Source organism: Branchiostoma floridae, chromosome 5 (genome assembly GCF_000003815.2).
Source record: "Branchiostoma floridae strain S238N-H82 chromosome 5, Bfl_VNyyK, whole genome shotgun sequence".
NCBI classification, from domain to species: domain Eukaryota; kingdom Metazoa; phylum Chordata; class Leptocardii; order Amphioxiformes; family Branchiostomatidae; genus Branchiostoma; species Branchiostoma floridae.
Window position 1 is genome coordinate 12,915,401 of NC_049983.1, and position 20,432 is coordinate 12,935,832.

General features: G+C 44.1%; 3 protein-coding genes across 4 annotated transcripts; 2 read left to right on the forward strand and 1 right to left on the reverse strand.

Annotated features, from left to right (window-relative positions):
* Positions 1 to 8: 8 nt before the first annotated feature.
* On the forward strand, positions 9 to 7,205 carry LOC118416028 (amidase-like). The gene is made up of 12 exons (XM_035821065.1): positions 9 to 172; positions 1,228 to 1,335; positions 1,469 to 1,595; positions 1,865 to 2,037; positions 2,167 to 2,306; positions 2,611 to 2,811; positions 3,294 to 3,368; positions 3,614 to 3,779; positions 4,040 to 4,102; positions 4,200 to 4,347; positions 5,614 to 5,753; positions 6,269 to 7,205. The coding sequence occupies exons 1-12, from the start codon at positions 103 to 105 to the stop codon at positions 6,475 to 6,477; spliced, it is 1,620 nt and encodes a 539-aa protein (XP_035676958.1). The 5' UTR covers positions 9 to 102; the 3' UTR covers positions 6,478 to 7,205.
* A 117-nt stretch (positions 7,206 to 7,322) lies between these two features.
* Positions 7,323 to 13,021, forward strand: LOC118416030 (amidase-like). 2 transcript variants are annotated; one of them, XM_035821066.1, is made up of 12 exons: positions 7,323 to 7,492; positions 8,130 to 8,237; positions 8,367 to 8,493; positions 8,697 to 8,869; positions 9,021 to 9,160; positions 9,388 to 9,588; positions 9,969 to 10,043; positions 10,371 to 10,536; positions 10,803 to 10,865; positions 10,982 to 11,129; positions 11,213 to 11,352; positions 11,926 to 13,021. In XM_035821066.1, the coding sequence occupies exons 1-12, from the start codon at positions 7,423 to 7,425 to the stop codon at positions 12,120 to 12,122; spliced, it is 1,608 nt and encodes a 535-aa protein (XP_035676959.1). In that variant the 5' UTR covers positions 7,323 to 7,422; the 3' UTR covers positions 12,123 to 13,021. The 2 variants fall into 2 exon arrangements, with proteins under 2 accessions (XP_035676959.1, XP_035676960.1); XM_035821067.1 differs by lacking the exon at positions 7,323 to 7,492 and adding an exon at positions 7,502 to 7,884.
* A 190-nt stretch (positions 13,022 to 13,211) lies between these two features.
* Positions 13,212 to 19,325, reverse strand: LOC118416906 (amidase-like). Its single transcript, XM_035822191.1, has 12 exons — positions 19,017 to 19,325; positions 18,429 to 18,545; positions 17,959 to 18,085; positions 17,140 to 17,312; positions 16,697 to 16,836; positions 16,171 to 16,371; positions 15,812 to 15,886; positions 15,230 to 15,392; positions 14,966 to 15,028; positions 14,592 to 14,739; positions 14,223 to 14,362; positions 13,212 to 13,897 (listed from the first exon to the last, which is right to left on the reverse strand). Exons 1-12 carry the CDS (start codon positions 19,093 to 19,095, stop codon positions 13,701 to 13,703), a joined length of 1,623 nt encoding a protein of 540 aa, XP_035678084.1. The 5' UTR covers positions 19,096 to 19,325; the 3' UTR covers positions 13,212 to 13,700.
* Between the last annotated feature and the right edge of the window lie 1,107 nt (positions 19,326 to 20,432).

Sequence of the window (20,432 nt, forward strand, 5' to 3'; positions counted from 1 at the left end):
CCTTCAAGTTCAGAGTTCAAAGGGGGTAACGCTGTTGGTGAATAGGGTTCTATTCTTCCTACAACTGTAGCCTGCGTCAGTATACGTTCCTATTAAGGAAACATGCTGTGGTCAGGGTTGTTCAGACGACTTGGTGGTTATGGCAGGGTCGTGGTGCAGAGGAGAGGGAAAGGTGAGGTCGATTGTGGAAGGGAAAAGTGGGCGGTCCGTACTGGCATAGCGCCAAATATCTACATTCAGGGTTACCAAGATACTGTATAACGTCAAAGCACCGATCCACGCCTGAACTGGACACATGCCGGAACAGAATTCATATCATAGGCTTAGATCAAGTTGCCGACCATGGTTGATTTGAACGCAATGGAAGCAAACCTTGTCTACAACCCACTGAAATGTTGACATATTACACCATTTACCTTGAGGGATCACATTACAATATTTATGTGGAATCATGTTTTTCAAATGTATTTGTAGTATTAGGCATTCTTCCATTTTCGCAGATGATATATTATGTCACCACATTTGTGCGGAGTGCGTGTACACGTACGTTGGTGGGTGTACGTTTGTTCCGTTCAGTTCCGTTCAAGCCATCAGAATAAACAGTTGGGTCGAATTCAGTTCAAGGACGTTCGGAAACGACTATTTTCGAAATTTTGCCATCTTGTTTTTTTTACCCATCTTGCTTTGTTCCCCCTATATCATTATTTTTGCAGTCTACAGGGGATGTCATTCATAAAATTTACATACTGTGGCCTGATGTGACTTTCTAACCCAGATCAGTAACCCATACAGTAGGGCTGGGTACCGGTACAAAACGTTTTTTCTTGTTGGAAAAATTCGGTGAACCGGATGTTGGACCTATTGGGAAATGAACAGATTACAAATGTATATGATCTTGCATTCACACGTTTTGGGGGCTTACCGGTCAAAGAAAATAGCGAGAGAGAAGAAGAGTAGAGTCTATAGTCATTTCTACCAAGTTTTACAGTCAATCGTACAGAGGTAGTAAATCTCGCCAGTGGGAGTTGAATACTCCACAAAACAGATTTCTTTATAGCGAAATGGACCATTGTTTTGAGTATCGTCCATTCACAAGTTTTCACATACTGAATCAGGTCCAGACCTGGACCTGATCCTCTGGACCTGAACCGGACCTAGATCTGAATTTTCTGTACCGGTACCCACCCCTACCATACAGAGATACCGATGTTGATTGCTGTCCTACAGGACGATACTCTGCCCCGGCTGTCCGCACACCGTCCCTCCAGCAGCTGGCCCGGGCAGCAGACAGGTTCAACCTCGACCTGAGCCAAGCCGAGCTACAGGAATTTCAGAGTAAGTCTGGAACTAAAATAGTTGTTAGTGTGGCTTTAAAAAATTCAATGGGATGAAATGATAGGGATGATACACTGAGAAACCTTTTCTTCAACATTTGCTCTAATAACTATATGCTGTTGTCGTACTGTAGATTATATGAAGGGTACATTGGAGTCCTACCAGCGGGTGGACCAGCTAGTGGAACCGCTGCCGACCGTCAAGTGGCCGCGGACGCCGGGCTGGCGGCCTGAGCCGAAGGAGAACCCGCACAATGCATGGTGAGCATGCCGTCGCCGCTGTTCGTACATTAAACAAAACCTTAATAGAAATTGAAATTGAATTAAATGCAAGTTATCATGATTCAAACGCAACATCCTAAGCACATCACATCCCACATACCTGTTGCATCTCAACACCACAGGAATTCACTAATCTTTAATAGGTATCTCCGTCTACACTGTCCATTGGTCCTACTATACGTCAGATATTTTACCTGTGTAATATGCACAATCTTCCGGATTTTATGAGTAGATCATTCATGTTACAGGTACTGGCGAACAGAGATCACGGGTGCTCCTTCAGGCAAGCTTCAAGGCAAAACCGTGGCCATCAAAGATAACGTGGCCGTGGCGGGAGTCCCCATGATGGACGGCAGTAGGGTACTGGAGGGATACATTCCTGAGTATGATGCTACCATTGTCACCAGGATTCTTGATGCTGGTAAGAATTTCCCAGCAACAGCATTTCGATCTTTATACAACGAATAACGATTGTTGACAGGTAATAATAGTATGATGTTGTCTAGGTGTTTGATTTTGCATGGTTATGAAACGATATCTTTTGCATCAGGTGGAATCATCAAGGGAAAATCAGTGTGTGAAGATCTGTGCATGTCCGGTAACAGCTTCACATCAGCCACTGGCCCCGTGCTGAACGCGCACGACAACACACGGTCATCGTCTGGCTCCAGTTCTGGGAGCGCCACTTTGGTACGACATTCTTTCTAAAATTCTACATGTCCACCATCTTAGTAGTTCTTATTTCAATACCATTATTTCTATTATCCCCGTTGTGTCATTCAAGATAATAATTATGCACGGCGACCACAAGGCAAGACACAGAAAACGTCTATAGCTAATTTTGTTGTCCATGTCATCTTCCCTTCAGGTCCGAATGTCTGACCGTGCGTTTCTCTTTTAGATGTACAGGAGTGTTTCCATTTACCTGTCGATGTTGAAGTCTTCTCTGTAGAACATTATATGATAAACCGACGTGCATGTCTGTGTCGACTAGCTGGCCCTGAAAGAAGTAGACCTCGCGATAGGAGGAGACCAGGGCGGGTCGATCCGCCTGCCCGCCGCCTGGTCCGGGGTGGTGGGGCACAAGCCGACCCACGGGCTGGTACCGTACACGGGGTGTGTTTCCATGGACATCACTATCGACCATGTCGGACCCATGGCCAGGACTGTGGCAGATACCGCACTCATGCTGGAGGTGAGACCTATACATCTGTCGACATCTTCGTTGTTTGAGGAGGCAATGGCCAAGTTCGCGACATTCGGTCCCCGGCCGTACGCGTGTCACACCAAAGACGTCAAAATGGCACATGCTGCTTTCTCTGGTTAACACTCACTATTTAGAAAAATATTATTGTGGTTGGACTTACACCACCACCAGCCCCCTGCTGTAGTGATTGAACAAACTCGTGTGGCCCAGGGGCTATTCAAACGGGGCCAGGCTACGTCCCATGCTCCATCTGATGCGCTAAAGACATAAACTTGTGGTTCGAGGAAGAGAGAGTCTTATCCTTCAGACAATGTTTTATACTTCGACAGTCGTCTGAGACGACTGTCGAAGTATAAAACATTGTCTGAAGGATAAGGCATACAACAGTGCATTACGTGTAACAATTGCTTGGATTACAAATACGGTTTCCAAAGGAATGAAAGAGTGATTTTTAAAAACTTGATTTGCAGGTCCTTGCTGGGTATGACGATGGCCTGGACCCGCGACAGTCGCCAAACCTGACGGTACCGGAGTACACCAGTCAGGTAAGCGTCACTAGGCAGCTAACGTTCGCTTTGACTTAATACTTTGGTCGTATCAATGCTGCTATTAATAGTGATAGGACCAAAGAATGAAAGTCCTAGCGAATCAGGATGTATTACAATAGATAATTTCTTTCTATCATGTCTTTCATTTTCATCCTCAGACTAGACGTTACAACGATAGATCATGTGGCTTATTTGGCTGTTATCCCTTCTGTACTACTGCGTACTGACATTAGTTATCGCAGTTAACAGGAGACCTTAGTGGGATCAGGGTGGGTCTGCTGAAGGAAGGGTTCGGCCAGGAGACGTCAGAAGCTGACGTGGACGACATGGTGCGTGAGGCGGCTCACAAGCTGACGTCAGCGGGTGCTACAGTGGAGGAAGTCTCCGTCCCACTCCACTATCCTGATGGTGAGTGGCCTGGTGTTCCACGTGTTCATTCCATAGAAGCTGCTTAGCACCAATGATAAACTGCTTCGTTGTCTACGTGATCGAATTCAATTTTGTTATCTATCCAAGTTCGACATTTACCGTGATATACATTTGCGACCGCATTTTTTTTTTCATTTATTGGTCGCTCAAATTCAGCTCAATCCCACTTGTGTTTCGTTAATATTCTGCTGGTTCAGATCCATACTACTTGTAGCTCAACTCTTTGATGTCAATTTCAGGCACTCACATTTTCAATGCAGTGGCAATTCAAGGGACCATGCAGACCATGATGAAGGGAAACGGTAGGTCAAAGCATTTCTAAGCTTTTGAAGGAATGGCAAATATACGTAATATTTGCATTCATGTTGGTTTGAAGGCAACTTTCCTTATGATTTCCAGGAGTCGGAGTAGGATGGAAAGGTTTCTACCCGACGAGTATGGTGGACGCTTTCACGAGAGGTTACAACTCTCGCGGGAACGACATGTCAGCGGCATTGAAGCATGTGGCTTTGCTCGGCGAATTCCTTGACGAGAACTATGGAAACAGGTACTATGTTCTATTCTACAAAAATTCATAAGTTCTGGAAGACACATCTTATCACAGACAAGTCCACTCGTTTTGCTGCGTTGTGTTAATACCCCTGTCACATTATCCACGATCTTAGGGCGATAGATGATCGGCCATATTTAAGATCGACAGAGGGTTCCACGTATTTTTCACCTGGAAACCGCCCCTGTCACACATAACACTTCCCATTGAAATGTCGAAAGTGGCATTTTTTTGTGTCGAAATATAAATCGGCTTTATTTTCAGTGAAAACTACCTGGTTGGGTAGGAAAATTCCTTTTTAACCATAGCCAAAAAATGTCAACTTATTATTTTTGGTCCCATTGGTAATGCATTACAGGCAGGTAACAAACGTTACCGGTAACGTTTGTTCCAACAGTAAACTTAACCCTGTTTCTTCAAAAGGATTAACATTATTGGCTACATCATTTAGGCATAAGTTGACGTCCCTAGTGACATTTAAAAAGTGGGCAGCATTTTTGCACCGGGTCAGATAGAATGCTTAGAAAGCATCAAACAATGGTAACGTTTGTTACAGTCATTTCTGTACAACATTTTGTAAGCAAGGTGGGATACAAATGACAGTCAATAACCCTTTTTTGCTTCTTTAGAAAACCAGAAAAACTACAAAGCTTCACAAAAACGGCCATTTCTAGTCTTATACGTGGATAATATAACCGTGACACCCATCTTACTCGTGGTGGTAACGTTTGTTACCGAATTTGGCGACAAGCATAAACCTCACACAGCCTCCAAGATCAGTGATAGTAGCATCTGACGTGATCGGACAGAGCGCCTGGGTAGGTGGTTTCATCTGCCGAATAATCATTTTGGAACTGAATTGTTCCATTTTTGGCTACTATTTGAATTCTTCGTATCCTCTCAGGCGACAGCCATTTTTTACGGGTTAAAATCCCCCCGAGGCGATAATCTTCCAAGCCATGAACCAATATGAATGTTGTGGTGCATCTTTTGTAAAACATTACAGGGGTTGTGGAAAAACAAAGGGACCAGTCATGCTGTCTATTATTTGCTCAATATCAAGCCGTAAAGTCAGGCGACAGCAATTTTGACATTTCAATGAGAACGAGCCATACGCCATTCTTCGTATCTTGTACAAAAGTTATTATTATAAGCGAGGATCGGGCGACTGCCGCAGAATCGTCACCCGATCGATTTTCGCCAAATGTGACAGGGATATAAAGAAAACGATTCAAAGATGGCAATCTTATTATATCTATATAGATACTACGCAAAGGGACAGAATCTGGTTCGAACGCTAACAAAAGCGTACAACGAGGCCCTGGATACGCACGACGTCCTCATAATGCCGACTATCCCGTTCAAACCGCTGAAGCTTCCGGACGAGGACGCGTCCATCAGTGGTGAGTCTCATCTATGCATGCTGTATGCGCAGTACGTCATTGTCTTATACCAACAATGTATGTTATTTTGCATCTGGATGTTCCTGTGGCTCAACTGGTTACTGCCTCACAGTTGAGTTCCTGACTCCAATTAGTTGGTAAGGCCAACATCACATTTCCACAAAGGGGCTCAGCCGGGCAGTTTTGGGGGATGAAAAGTAAGATATAAAAGACAACAAAAGCACAAAATGGACAAAATAGTTCAACAGCATGCCTTGTGCATATTTATTTCTATAAACGTTAATTTTCCATTTCCGCAAACTTGGGATGAAAAGTAAGATATAAAAGACAGCAAAAGCACAAAATGGACAAAATAGTTCAACAACATGCCTTGTGCATATTTATTTCTATAAACGTTAATTTTCCATTTCCGCAAATAGCACGGCCGGGCCCCGGGTAGGAAATGTGACGTAGGCCCAACTGGGAGATCCAGTTCAAGTCCCGGGGTAACTTTGTATTACCTTGTACTATTACAGAGATTTGTCACCAGGCTCTTGGCTCCAAGGAGATTAGTCTGATCCACAACACCTGTCCGTCGAACGTCACCGGACATCCGGGTCTCAGCATCAATGCCGGGTTCTCACAGCCGGGACTTCCGGTCGGCATGATGATCGTGGGCCGCCATTTTGATGACGCCACCGTGCTGAAAGTGGCGCACGCGTTCGAGAAGATTCGAGATTCGTAAATTTGGTCCACACACTTGATGATGATGTCTTTCACTTCTCGTTCAAAGAAAAATGGCAATTATGCCTTACGTTATACCTATATACCTGACGGCCTTACATGCATGCTTAGTATATGTAGATTTCGTATATCACGGTTTTGAATCATGTTATGTTCAGTAAAATCTAAAACTGAAAGCTTGGATCTAGCACACACATGCACAAGAGGTCTTTGCGTTTATAGTCTATATAGATTTAACCCTAAACTACACACTTAAGAAATAATACTGTCTTATAGGATTTGAATTTCCTTGATAACTCAAAACATAATGTGAATAGCGATTTCTTGTCTGATGAATGAATGAAGCATTGTGTAATACAGTAATACATGTACATGTCAGGCTGTAATACAGGTGGTCTAATATACAGGCGTACACTGAAAATGACGTACATGAATACTTGTGGTACAATGGAAATTTAAGGCTGATATGCTATGATATCCAGTTTTGGGTTGATATAAATTAGGATTTTACCATGGTCAATATTGACCGAAGGAGGCCACATATGACACTTTATGTCGTACCCTCTTGTGGAGATTGATAGCACTGCAGCCACGTGCACAACATCCGGGAATGCTAATACTACATGTATGTAAAGGATACCGCAATAAAACACAGCGTCATGTCAGCTCAGCCAAATGATATCAACTTGGAAGTCAGGGATCCAATCTTAACCCCATATAGTTATATTTTTGTATTTAACAATTTGTCATTCTTACAATGTTCTGCTTATTATATAATTTACAGTTTATGCGATGTCATGGTTTAATATATCAATACGACCTCGAAACTACAATAGCATTGCAAGTTTGGTCCCTTAAGTTCAGAGGTCAAACGGGGCCTGGTGAATAGGGCTCCCATTTATCCTACCTCTGTTTAACCTGCGTCAGTGTACCTTCCTATGTAACTATGCTGTGGTCGGGGTTGTTCAGACGACTGGGTGGTTATGGCAGGGTCGTGGTGCAGAGGAGAGGGAAAGGTGAGGACTGTTGTGCTGGAAAAAGTGGGCGGTGTAGGGGGCCGTGGCATAGCTACAAATATTTACATTAGGGTTACCAACATACTGCATAACGTTACAGCATCGATCCACGTCTCCGGCATGTGTCCAGCATGTCGGAACAGGGTTTCCCTTGAGGATTCACACTACAGTCTTTATGTACAATCATTTTGCCACCACATATGTGTGCGGAGTGCGTGTGGGTGACTGTACGTCTGTGCCTGTTTGTCAAGCTACCAGAATAAACAGACTTGTGGGGTCGAATTCAGTTCAGGGACGCTGCACGTTCCGAAGTCTAATGACTGCATGAACACGAGAGACCTCTTCAAGTACATCGGAACTGCAGCTCTGCTGAAACTTGTTCAGAGAAGAATGTATGGCATCTAATCGTTGTTTCATCGTGCCAAAGTTGCATTACATTTATATAATGTATGACGATAACCTAGTGATGAAGCAACGTAACAGATATGGCTGTAAATGTGAGCGACAGTGTAACGTTTCTACGTTTAGTGTTAATAAATGTAAAGCCACGTACACGTAACCCGACATAAACAATGTGGCTTGCTAACTAAGACCAGTAACTCATACAGAGAACCACATGTTGATTGCTGTCCTACAGGACGATACTCTGCCCCGGCTGTCCGCACACCGTCCCTCCAGCAGCTGGCCCGGGCAGCAGACAGGTTCAACCTCAACCTGGACCAAGCCGAGCTACAGGAATTTCAGAGTAAGTCTGGAACTAAAATTTAAACAGCAAACATACATGCACAAGGTTTCATGCGTCGTGCTTAAATTCAATGGGATGAAATGATAGACTGAGAAACTTTTCTTCAAGAAACGTTTGTTTTTTCTGTAGATGTTATGAAGGGTACATTGGAGTCCTACCAGCGGGTGGACCAGCTCGTGCAGCCGCTGCCGCCCGTCAAGTGGCCGCGGACGCCGGGCTGGCGGCCTCAGCCTAAGGAGAACCCGCACAATGCTTGGTGAGCATGAACACAACCTTAATGCAAGTTATCATGTTTCAAGTGCATTATCCTATTCATACATCACATCCCATATACATATTGCACACACAGGAATCCACTTATCGTTAAAGGTACTCTCCATCTGCACTGCCCATTGGACGGTCGGTTATAGATTTCACCGGTGAGATATACACAATCCTCCAACTTCTTTCATGTTTCAGGTACTGGCGAACAGAGATCACGGGTGCTCCTTCAGGCAAGCTGCACGGTAAGACCGTGGCCATCAAAGATAACGTAGCCGTGGCGGGAGTGCCCATGATGAATGGCAGTAGGGTACTGGAGGGATACATTCCTGAGTATGATGCTACCATTGTCACCAGGATTCTTGATGCTGGTAAGAATTTCCTAGCTATACAGCACGTTGATATCTACATGTATCTCACGAATAACGGATTGTTGACAAGTAATCACATTTTCTAGGCGTTTTATTTTTGATAGTTGTAAAACGATATCTTTACATTAATTTCATTTTCCCGTCTCTTCAGGTGGAATAATAAAGGGGAAATCTGTATGTGAGGATCTGTGTATGTCAGGTAGCAGCTTCACATCAGCCACTGGCCCCGTGCTGAACGCGCACGACAACGCACGGTCGTCTGCTGGCTCCAGTACTGGGAGTGGCACTTTGGTAGGATATGCTTTCTGCCCCAATATGTCATTCAAGTTTCTGTAGGAGCATAGGCAAGGCACAGAAAACGTCTTTGTTGTCCATTTCTTGCCCATGTCATTTTTTGTCCACATATCTGGCCGTGAGTTTCTCTTATACATGTAGCGGTACAAGATTTTTTTTTCATTTACACGATGTTGAAGCCTTCGTTGTTTATACTAACATCAATGTGTATATGCCCCGACCAGTTGGCCCTGAAAGAAGTAGACCTCGCGATAGGAGGAGACCAGGGCGGGTCGATCCGCCTGCCCGCCGCCTGGTCCGGGGTGGTGGGCCACAAGCCGACCCACGGGCTGGTACCGTACACGGGGTGTGTTCCCATGGACATCACTATCGACCATATCGGACCCATGGCCAGGACTGTGGCAGACACCGCACTTATGCTGGAGGTGAGACTAATGATGACCTGCGACATCTTTGTTGTTTGAGGAGGCCCCGGCCGTGTCACACTAAAGACTAAAAATGGTACACACTACCTTATGCTATTATTGTAGTTGAAAACGCATCATTACCAGTGGACAATCCACATGCTGTAGTGATTGCACAAACTTGACAAAGATATTTGGACGGCCATGGGTGCCATTCTATGCACCATCTGATGCTGGAAGGACTTTAACCAGCGGTTTGAGGAAAATAGACGACAGTCAATGAATAAACCATTGTTTGGGGGATAAGGAACAACACTGTCCTATTTGCGCAAAAATGTATGAAATTGCATATGAGGTATCCAGAGTTATGAAAGAGTGATTTTTTTAAACATAATTTGCAGGTCCTTGCTGGGTTTGACGGTGGCCTGGACCCGCGACAGCCGCCAAACCTCACGGTACCGGAGTACACCAGCCAGGTCAGCGTCACTAGTCAGCTAATGATCGCTTTTACTGGTTAATTTGGTTGTATCATACTGCCAGTGATGAAAGTGTTAGGCCTAAAGTATTTGAAAGACTTCGAATGTAGTGTTCTTCACAAAAGGAAATGAATCACTATAGGAAGAACAGTATCAATATTAGAATAGCTATAAATTCCGTCCAAATGTATCTTGTCTTTCATACTCACCCTTCTGGCGCGTTAAAACTCAGGCAGTCTAGATGATACAACGTCATAATATGCGCCCTATTGGTTTGTCATTCCTTTTGCACTATTACACAGTAACTGTAGTCTATCATTGCTACAGTTAACCGGAGACCTTAGCGGCATGAGGGTGGGTCTGCTAAGGGAAGGGTTCGGCCTGGTGACGTCAGAAGCTGACGTGGACGACATGGTGCGTGAGGCGGCTCACAAGCTGACGTCAGCAGGTGCTACAGTGGACGAAGTGTCCGTCCCGCTCCACTATCCTGATGGTGTGTATAGTGGCCTGGTACCGGTGTCCATTCCATAGAAGATGTTAAGCAAAGAAAATAACTGCTTCGTTGCCTGTATTTGCCTGTGTGGTCGAAAGCAATCTTGTTATCGGTACAAGTTCGACAGGAGCAAATAATGCTGCTATTTACCATGAGCTATTTTTTGTTCATTGTTCCCTCACTTGAATTCAGCTCAAATCCATTTGTGTGTTGCTTGCATAGTGCTCGCTAAGATACTTATAGTTCAACTTTGATGTCACTTTCAGGCACTCACATTTGGAATGCAGTGGCAATTCAAGGATGCACGCAGATCATGGTGGAAAGGGATGGTAAGTCAAATCAAGAAACATCCTTTTGGATATTTCTAAGCTTTTGGAGGAATGATAGATGTATTAAAATGATGCATTAATGTTGATAACAAGGCAACTTCCCTCCTAATTTCCAGGAGTTGGAGTAGGATGGAAAGGTTTCTACCCGACGAGTATGGTGGATGCTCTCGCGAGAGGATACAACTCTCGCGCGAACGACATGTCAGTGACATTGAAGCTTCTGACTTTGCTCGGCGAATATCTTAACAAGAACTATGGAAACAGGTACGGATCTCTTTGCTGTATTATGCTGAACTTGAAGGACACGATTCAAAGACTCAAAGATAATGGTGGTATTCTATCTGCAGATACTACGCTAAGGGACAGAACCTCGGTCGAGCGCTGACAAAAGCGTACAACGAGGCCCTGGATACGCACGACGTCCTCATGATGCCGACTGTTCCGTACAAACCAGTGAAGCTTCCGGATGGGGACGCGTCCATCAGTGGTGAGTCTCATCTATCCGTGTTGTGCGCACGGCACATCACTGTCTCTTCGCACTAACTAAACTGCTGCATGTTTATTCTGACGGTATCAGGATGTCCCTGTGGCTCAACTGACAGTTGGTTACTGCCACATAGTATATGGAGCTCAGAACTGGTCCAATTAGTCCGTGACTGGGTCACTTCCCGACTGCACTCGTCAGTCGAAAGGGACGTAAAATGGGGTCCGGACTCCGATGTTTGAGGGCAGTGCCTCGAGCAGGTTAAAGGAAACAGCCCCTCCTTGTAAAACTGTACCTACCACAAGGGTTTGGAAGAACGAGCGGGCGTTCTGTATCAAATACTTTCTCGTATTTATTTTTACGTAGATCTTTACGTGAGTGAAGATTGGAGTTAAAAGTAGTCTGCAAAAGCCATTGTGCTTTTGCACATAGCGCTTTAGATACGTGTAACGAACCAAGTGTCCCTGGCTGTTAAGCATAATCAATTGATGTCAAAAGTTCAAGCCATGCTTTGTGGATGCAATTGCAAATGGCAAACAACAGCTCGTACCCTTACATTATCTGGTCCTATTACAGAGATGTGTCACCAGGCTCTTGGTCTGATCCACAACACCTGTCCGTTCAACGTCACCGGACATCCGGGTCTCAGCATCAATGCAGGGTTCTCACAGGGGCTTCCGGTCGGCATGATGATCGTGGGCCGCCATTTTGATGACGCCACCGTGCTGAAAGTGGGGCACGCGTTCGAGAAGATTCGAGATTCTAATTCGTAACTTTTCTTCACACAATGATTTTTTCCAATTTTTGTTCAAATGACAAATATGCCTTATACCAGGCGCCCTTTGAAAGTAAACTTACTATCTGTCAAGTATCTAAAAGTATCTAAAGGTTTCTGAGGTTAACCCCTCAAACTATAATATTTGCCTAAAAAGTTTGTAGAAACACCTTCAAAGTAAACACCTGTAATATGCTGCCCCGTCCCACAAGTCACCATGATTGGTCGCTGACTGGACAGATAACTGTGCATCTTTGTAAAAAAAAAACGAATTGTCTGTAACACTGTGATTCTATAGCGATGAGAACCATTGGACATTAAAGTTTCTGGTCGCACGACTCACAATTAACTTCTTACCCGATGTCTGTAGTTGTCTTCCGAGTAAGCTGGTACGTTTTCTCAGAGCATGCTTTGATGTAGTGATCCCTACCTGAGACAAAGATGATGATAAACATGGCGATTAGAGAAAGCTGCATCTTATGGGTGGCTCTGACCTTTTAAAGGCAGATCCCCCCTGCCCAGGTCATAAGATTCTGTCTCATGGGCTGCTGTCTCCCGGGGGCTAAGGATACCACCAGAGACTGTGGCTATAGGTTTGCTTGTAGATTAAGGTAGTGCAAAATACTAGTATGTCTGACAGCAGGTACAACTGCTTAAGTTTTCAAAAATAACTTTTTAACAAGTGTAATCCAACTTCTGTTGATAGCATTGCTGACCCTACGGTCTGTGAGGCTATAGGACCGGTGAGGTGAGGAGGAAGACAAGTGATTGGCAAAGTTGAAGCCAACTGTAATCGAGTGAAAGATTTAAAACTGAACTGGGTTCATGGGCGATATGAATTGGGGATTACATAAAATATCTCAAGACGATGATATGACTGAAGATTTATACTAAACACTTCCATTACCTTTACATTTAGTAGCCATATAAGAAGAAGAAAGTATAGCCATATAGAGAGTCGGCCATCAATAAAGAAAATATGTCATAGAAACATGCAATGATCTTTTTTTTTGCTTCTATTCATTCCATTTATCCATCGGCAACGGTAAACAGTGGATGTCATGGACGGATCGGATGTTCATATGTAGTGTTTGATTTGATTTATTCAAACGGTAAACAATACTGAATTCACGCGGTCACTTGCTGGTTTTGTGACCCACACATAAACAAATCTAAAGACATTACAATAATACACTGAAACCAGAGACGGTGCACAATTAAGCAGAATGTTTCTAGATGTGATTTCAGTTATACTTACAATAGCCTATACTAATGTCCAAAGCTTGAATCCTAACACGACTTCTCTTCATTATAAAACCTCTTGAAGTGTGCTTAAACTGTTACTTTGACAAGACTCAATCACAATCAATACTCAGAGATTTTACCTTCAATACACATAAATCTAACAACGGAACCCTCAATGCCTCCAAATTGGGCGGTGTGCAGAGCTTCTCATCCCGCTTTCGGTACGATTAGACAAGCCCTTAGTACAGATTACTTCAAGAGGGTATATCAACGGGATATGTACATCTTGCGTTGTTTAGTAATTATATAGTTCTCTCTTGGATCATCACAGTCATGATCTGCTGTCCCTGATCCTTTCGTACGCATGCGCCACTCTAAGTACTGTCACGTCATCAAAATGTCGCCCGACGATCATCATGCCGACCGGGAGCCCCTGTGAGAACCCGGCATTGATGCTGAGGGCGGGGTGTCCGGTCAGGTTGAACGGGCAGGTGTTGGCTACCACGCTGAATCCTGTCTGACAGAACTCTGAAATAAAGTTAGGGGTGTACAGTTACTGACAGTACGACTAAAGTAAAAATACTGCGTTTTAGAGAAAATAAAATAGTCTTCTACTAAGCAAGACATTCTACCTACCAAACATGCTTATAAGATATAAGCTTATAAGATAAGCAATTCTGTTGGAATACATAACGTTCGTAGTTGATATCATGCTAATCTTTTTCTAAACCTCTTTAAGTTATCAACGGCTACTTTCAGGTCACATTAATCAGCACCATTTTAGATGGAAAAGTAGAATATGTGACTGGGGAAACTACATGACTTGTGTTACAGGAAAAATAATATTAGTCACCCTTGATGGAAACGTCTTGGTTTGGAATCTTTGTCGCCTTGAAGGGAACTGTGGGTAGAACCAGTACGTCATACTTCTGGAGAGCGTTGTTGTACGCATGCGTCAACGCGCGAGAGAGGTTCTGTCCTTTGGCATAATACCTGCGGTAAAAAACAAACGTATTAAAGCACAGTATCATGTACCTTGAATACGTGTAGTTATACACAGTGACAACTTTGTTTACTCTAATGCTACACATGGGTTGGCGTTGGGATACCCCTCATACATGCAAATTATTTGCAAACGACTAGTCCCAACTTTATCAAGTATCTGAAGCAGATGTACCGAAGAATCCTTCCAGTAGCTTTGCCTGCCTTCCAAGTAACTCACCTACCACCGTACGTCTCTCTCATGTACTGTCCAAACAACATCAGCTGCTTCAGAGTGTGTGACGTATCGTTCGCGCGAGACTTGAAACCTCTCGCGAGAGCCTCCAGCATGCTTGTCGGGTAGAAACCTTTCCACCCAACTCCCAGTCCTGGAAAGGTGAATTGTACTGCGTGAGCTCAAGTTGCATATATGAAATAACCACTTCCTGTGAGTAAATTTACATAAGGTCTCTCTCGGAAATCTGTTAAATACGTTTAAGGGATTACCCCATAGATTAAAAAAAAATAAAATAAATGACTAAAAGAAAACGCGACATGAATGAGCAAAACCACAAAGAATAAGAAACTGCAGGGCAACAGGTGGATAAGTTTTACCGTGTCCTTTAATCATGGTTTCCAACGTTCCCTCAATTGCTATTGCGTTCCAGAGGTGGCACCCTGGGGAAAACAAATGTTTTTATTAGTAGAATTTATACTTACTATTTCTACAATTCGTTGCTTAAGTTACCTTATGACATACATTATGACATTTGTTTTGGCGTAAAGGAAAAATAAGTACGCACTTTTCTAGACCCACTACTTATATGTTACGAACATCAGTGATAATGCTTAAAAGTTGGTTCAAGAAAGATACCATACCGTCGCGGTGCATAGGAACGGAAACTTCCTCTACTACAGCGCCCGCTGACGTCAGCTTGTGAGCTGCCTCACGCACCATGTCGTCCACGTCAGCTTCTGACGTCACCAGGCCGAACCCTTCCTTCAGCAGACCCACTCTGATCCCGCTTACATCTCCAGTCAACTAGAGGGAAACATAACGTTACTTGTCAGTGGAGTTTATGCTAGGGACTCAATATGTCTGGTGCATGTAGCTAGTATTATAGGCATACTTGAGATCAAATAACGATTCTCTCTCTGTCCCGCCACCTGTTGTAGTTGTCCAGTTGGCCTCCTTCGGTCAATATTGACCATGGTAAAATCCTAATTGATGTTGCTAAAAAGAGGCATAGTCTGTCCGACCGTTTAACAAGAGGCACTCCTAGTTGATACCTCAATACATGGGGAAAAGATATTATCCGGTTGAGTCGCGGAGATATAGTAGTAGTCGAGAGGAGCGGGCCGGTAAATTTCCGCGTCTCAACACTGCTTGGAAAAGATAGAAAGCAGATTGCACTAGAAGTACACGATATTTAATTTGGGACGAGCCTAGTACACCCTCACCTGACTGCTGTAGTTCTGACCGGAGACGTTGGGAGCCTGTCTGGGATCTAACCCACCATCGTACCCAGACAGCACCTGTGGAGTTGAAGTGTGTTTGCATTATAAGAAAATCAAGTATCATTTGTTTAGAAAATGACAGACACACCAATTGATGCAATTTACGAGCTACAATACTCAGCTGAAATGTTAGAAGTTATTGGTTTAAACTACCAGGGTAATCTAGCAAATACATATAAAGGCTATCTGTGTCCGCAGAGGCCGGTGAAGACCCCTTGTACATTCAGTTGGCTCTACGCACTACGTACAAGAGGACGAGTGAGTTAGAGTGCAAACGTGCATCTGTGTCTGCCAAACCTAACCTCCAGCATCACTGCGATGTCCTGCACAGTCCTGGCCATAGGCCCGACGTGGTCAAGTGTAGTTTCCACAGAGACGCACCCCGTGTACGGTACCAGCCCGTAGGTAGGCTTCAGTCCCACAACCCCGGACCAGGCGGCAGGAATCCGTATGGACCCGCCCTGGTCTCCTCCTATCGCGAGGTCTACTTCTCCTAGAGCAAGCTGGGGGATGTGTCAGTAAGAATATGTCGTGTAGACTGATGAGTGCAAGCGCGATCACGGGTTGAAAACAGTATACATATATGACGTAGTGGATGCTGTCGCTTTCTCGCGTGACATGTGTACATGTATGCCAGCTATTTCTTCCACAAGTGCACGTAGCTCGAGAGGCGAGGGAAAGGAGACAAGCGATGTTCTTAGTCGGCAGTGGTTAAATACTACTACCAATACTACCAAGTATTCTAGGCGGAATAAAGACTGGCAGATCACTCATGACAGAAAACATTCCTTAACGCACATGTGAAACATAAGGATAAGAAAGACCCACCAGAGCTGCGCTGCCACTACTGGATCCCCCAGACGAACGACCGTCCATGTGAGCGTTCACGACAGGACCTGTAGCTGCAGTGAAACTGCTGGGAGACTTACACATGTCCTCACACACCGCTTTACCTCTTATAACGCCACCTGGCGGAAGAACAGAAATTGTGATGACAGCATTTTTACTTCGCGTTACTGTAAATGCAGAAACGCGAACCACCGCGAACATTTTTCTATTATAGCATGACACTGTAGTCTGTGGCGCCACCACAAAAGTAAATCCCCGCGAACTTAAATGCATTAATTTTACAATATTGTATCGTGGTGTAAGGAGATTCATTTGGGCATAACTAAATTGGACATGACTGAAGTTAACCAAGAGGTTTCCTTCGTTACCTCATACGTTAGATTGAAAAAAAAATGTTCTGGAGTATCAAATGACTTCGATACCTGCATCTAGAATCCTTGTTATGATGGTTGCGTCATATTCAGGAATGTATCCCTCCAGTACCCTACTGCCGTCCATCATGGGGACTCCCGCCACGGCCACGTTATCTTTGATGGCCACGGGTTTCCCTTGCAGCTTGCCTGAAGGAGCACCCGTGATCTCTGTTCGCCAGTACCTAATGGTAGTGGAGAACAAAGCACACAAATGAGGAATTGCACTGACTTGGGCCTAGGTCATATTTCCAAACCGTGGCCCGGCCGGGCAGCTTACGGGAACGAAAAGTATTATATAAAAGACACCAAACTACACAAGACATACAGAGAATAGTCTTGTGCATTATTTGTGTACTTTCTTACGTATGCACTTCTATTTTTCCTTTCCACAAATAGCCCGGCCGGGCTCCGGTTTGGAAATGTGACGTTAGCATTAGGCTTAAGTCACATTTTCAAACCGGGGCCCGGCCGGGATGTTTTAAGAAATGAAAAATTACAATGTATACCTAGAAATATACACAAATCATGCCCACGAATCTTATTCTGACATTTTGTGTCTTTTGATGCATTTTATATCATTCTTTTCGCTCACGAAAGCTGCCCGGCCGGGCCCCGGTTTGGAAATGTGACTTAAGCCTTAATCAGCCATCCCTGTTTTTTTAAATCAAGGAACCCATCAAATCAATCTCGCCGTAAAACTGGTTTAGATATGGTCGAATATAGAAAATTGAACGTGGAAGGAAGAGATAAAGACCTACAAGAGTTCAAGGTAAATTATTTTAATATCAAACATCATCATGGATGAAGGTCAACTTGTATTTGACTCACCATGCATTGTGCGGGTTCTCGTCAGGCTGAGGCCGCCATCCCGGCGTCCGCGGCCACTTGACGGGCGGCAGCGGCTCCACGAGCTGGTCCACCCGCTGGTAGGACTCCAATGTACCCTTCATAACATCTGACGGGGACGCCATAGAAAGCAAGACCATGAGAACTTAAAAAAGGTATTTGTACTTTCTATTGAAGTTCTAAACCCTATAGATTACTGTCTGTACAACTATTTGTTGTGATATTACAAGTATTGTTTATATTACAAATATTATAGATGACACGAGAACTTGGCTTTATGATATCAATCATATGCTGTGGTAATATATGGGAAGTTGAGACCATTGAGACCACTGGGAAGTGACGGAATCAACACTGAAATCAGTCATTGAAAATAGGTCACTTCTTTTCGGTAGCATATAATCATGACGTCGACAAGGTACAATTTCTAGATTGATGTTGCTGTTACACACCTCTGAACTGCTGTAGTTCCTCCTCATCCAGCTGGAGGTTCAGCTTGGCTGCTGTAAGGGACAGCTGCTGTACAGACGGTGTGCGGACAGCTGGGGCCGAGTACAGCTCAGTAGGAACTGAGAACACAAGCAATGCAAATGACGTCAGCTGTTGGGGCACTCCTTTGGACGTAAGCACTACTCACTCAAGGCTAAACAACTCAGCACTACATATACTGTGTACAATTTGCACATTTCACTGTGATTAAAGAAACTGACATTGTATTTCTTTTCATAAAATCACATGTAACGTTACATAAACAGTGCGGAGCATAGTCCAATATCACTTCATGTGCACGCCAAGGGCCCCAGGGGAGTGAAGTTGTTTTCTGCAATTCCCACTAAATGCAGCGTTACCATAGCCTAATATTCTATCTATGGAACTAGGATCATAGAGCAGTATGAGTATGGGGCTGGAACATGCTATCCCTGATTGCCTTCTTCATATAATAGCGGTGAGCCGGAATACAAATTGCAGCCCTTTGATAACATTGGTGCCTCTGATCTTGTTAGGGTTACTAAACAACTAAACACGGTAAAACGTCTTACCCTTTCCCTTCTCTGTTCTCTCGTTCTTCTGTCCAACACCTGTAGCATTGGTGGGTTCTTCATGCTCTAATGATGACATGATGCCATGTGCGATGAGACTGATTCAAATGTCGCTCGAAACGTACCGATGATTCACCAACCTTGGCTCTGCTTAGTACTGAGTGACTTATACCCTGTGTGACCTGGCCCAGTTATAGGTAAACATTAGCACATGTCACGCCCACAGCAGGGTAGGTACCTTTGGAAGTCTACAGAATACTGTTTTCTGTAAGATTTGTAAGCCGCAGGTTTCGAGGAACTCGAAACAGACTACTATTATTACAAAGTTACACAACAGGTTACACTACGTTTCCCCACAGAAAACTCTTCCCGCAGGCTATATAACATGAATTACGGTTATGCAATGGGAGGAGCACTAAATTAAAGCACATAACATACCGATCTGCTTTGCCGGGACGACGAAAGAAGGTGATAGAAATCATAAAGGTGAACCATTGAACGGCACCGGCAGTTAGAACAGGTTTATGGTGACTGACTACCCAAGGAGATCTCCAATCGAGAAATAATATTTTGTTTGCTGTGATATACGCGATCATTCTAATATCATCTGTTGAGATATTGAGTTAGATATCAGTAACCATCCGTTGCAGTTCAATCTAATTTTACTGTGTTACCCATTCAGTTGATTGCAATCCTTTGCTTATAAGCAGTGAGGTTATTTACCTTGTTTAAGGTATTATAAGCTGCTTCATGTTTATTCACAGCGCCCTCCAGCGATTTACTGAAGGATTGTCATGGATTTCCCGAATGAACACGTTGAGGTTGTCTGCTTTCCACATCACTGTCCACCTTTATCGCCTGAGTGCTTCATCACACTCTTTTTAGCTGTAGGGCAGAGATTGGCTAAGATAGGGTACTTGAAACCCTGTCATATGCAATGGTTTAGCCTAACTTCTGCGTCTTTCCATAAACGACCATGGTCTTTCTAGGTCACAAACTCACAATCCTTCTGACCTACCAAATGACATTTACGGGTGTCTACGAGGAAATAGATAGCCGTAATATAGCTCCCGAGTCCCTTCTCTCCTCTTCGCAATTACGTCCCTTCTCTCCTCTTCGCATGAAACGTCTGGTCCCGATGAGAGGAGAGATGAGAATCGGGAGCTATATTACGGCTGGATACCAGGCTAGGAAATAGATCGACCAGGACACCGCATTTTGAAATCCTCTTCACGCAGCAACACAGCACTATCGTCTCCGTAAAAACCAATGTGATGAATACGCACACTACTCAGAAATGACAAATGTGTCCCCGTGACCTTCTTTTCTCTCATTTGTATCTCATTGGAGAAAAATCAGACCGGGTGAATTGGTCCCGGCGGGACAGCGGGATGGCTTCTGAGGATGATTTTGCTG

Coding starts and splice junctions, on each gene's coding strand:
- LOC118416028 (XM_035821065.1), top strand. CDS start 103: ATGCTGTGGTCAGGGTTGTTCAGACGACTTGGTGGTTATGGCAGGGTC. Junction 2,038..2,166: donor CACCAGGATTCTTGATGCTG/GTAAGAATTTCC, acceptor CTTTTGCATCAG/GTGGAATCATCAAGGGAAAA. Junction 3,780..4,039: donor CCCACTCCACTATCCTGATG/GTGAGTGGCCTG, acceptor TGTCAATTTCAG/GCACTCACATTTTCAATGCA.
- LOC118416030 (XM_035821066.1), top strand. CDS start 7,423: ATGCTGTGGTCGGGGTTGTTCAGACGACTGGGTGGTTATGGCAGGGTC. Junction 9,589..9,968: donor ACACCGCACTTATGCTGGAG/GTGAGACTAATG, acceptor CATAATTTGCAG/GTCCTTGCTGGGTTTGACGG. Junction 10,537..10,802: donor CCCGCTCCACTATCCTGATG/GTGTGTATAGTG, acceptor TGTCACTTTCAG/GCACTCACATTTGGAATGCA.
- LOC118416906 (XM_035822191.1), bottom strand. CDS start 19,095: ATGTCATCATTAGAGCATGAAGAACCCACCAATGCTACAGGTGTTGGA. Junction 18,546..19,016: donor GAGAACAGAGAAGGGAAAGG/GTAAGACGTTTT, acceptor TTGTGTTCTCAG/TTCCTACTGAGCTGTACTCG. Junction 14,363..14,591: donor AGAGAGACGTACGGTGGTAG/GTGAGTTACTTG, acceptor TTTTTACCGCAG/GTATTATGCCAAAGGACAGA.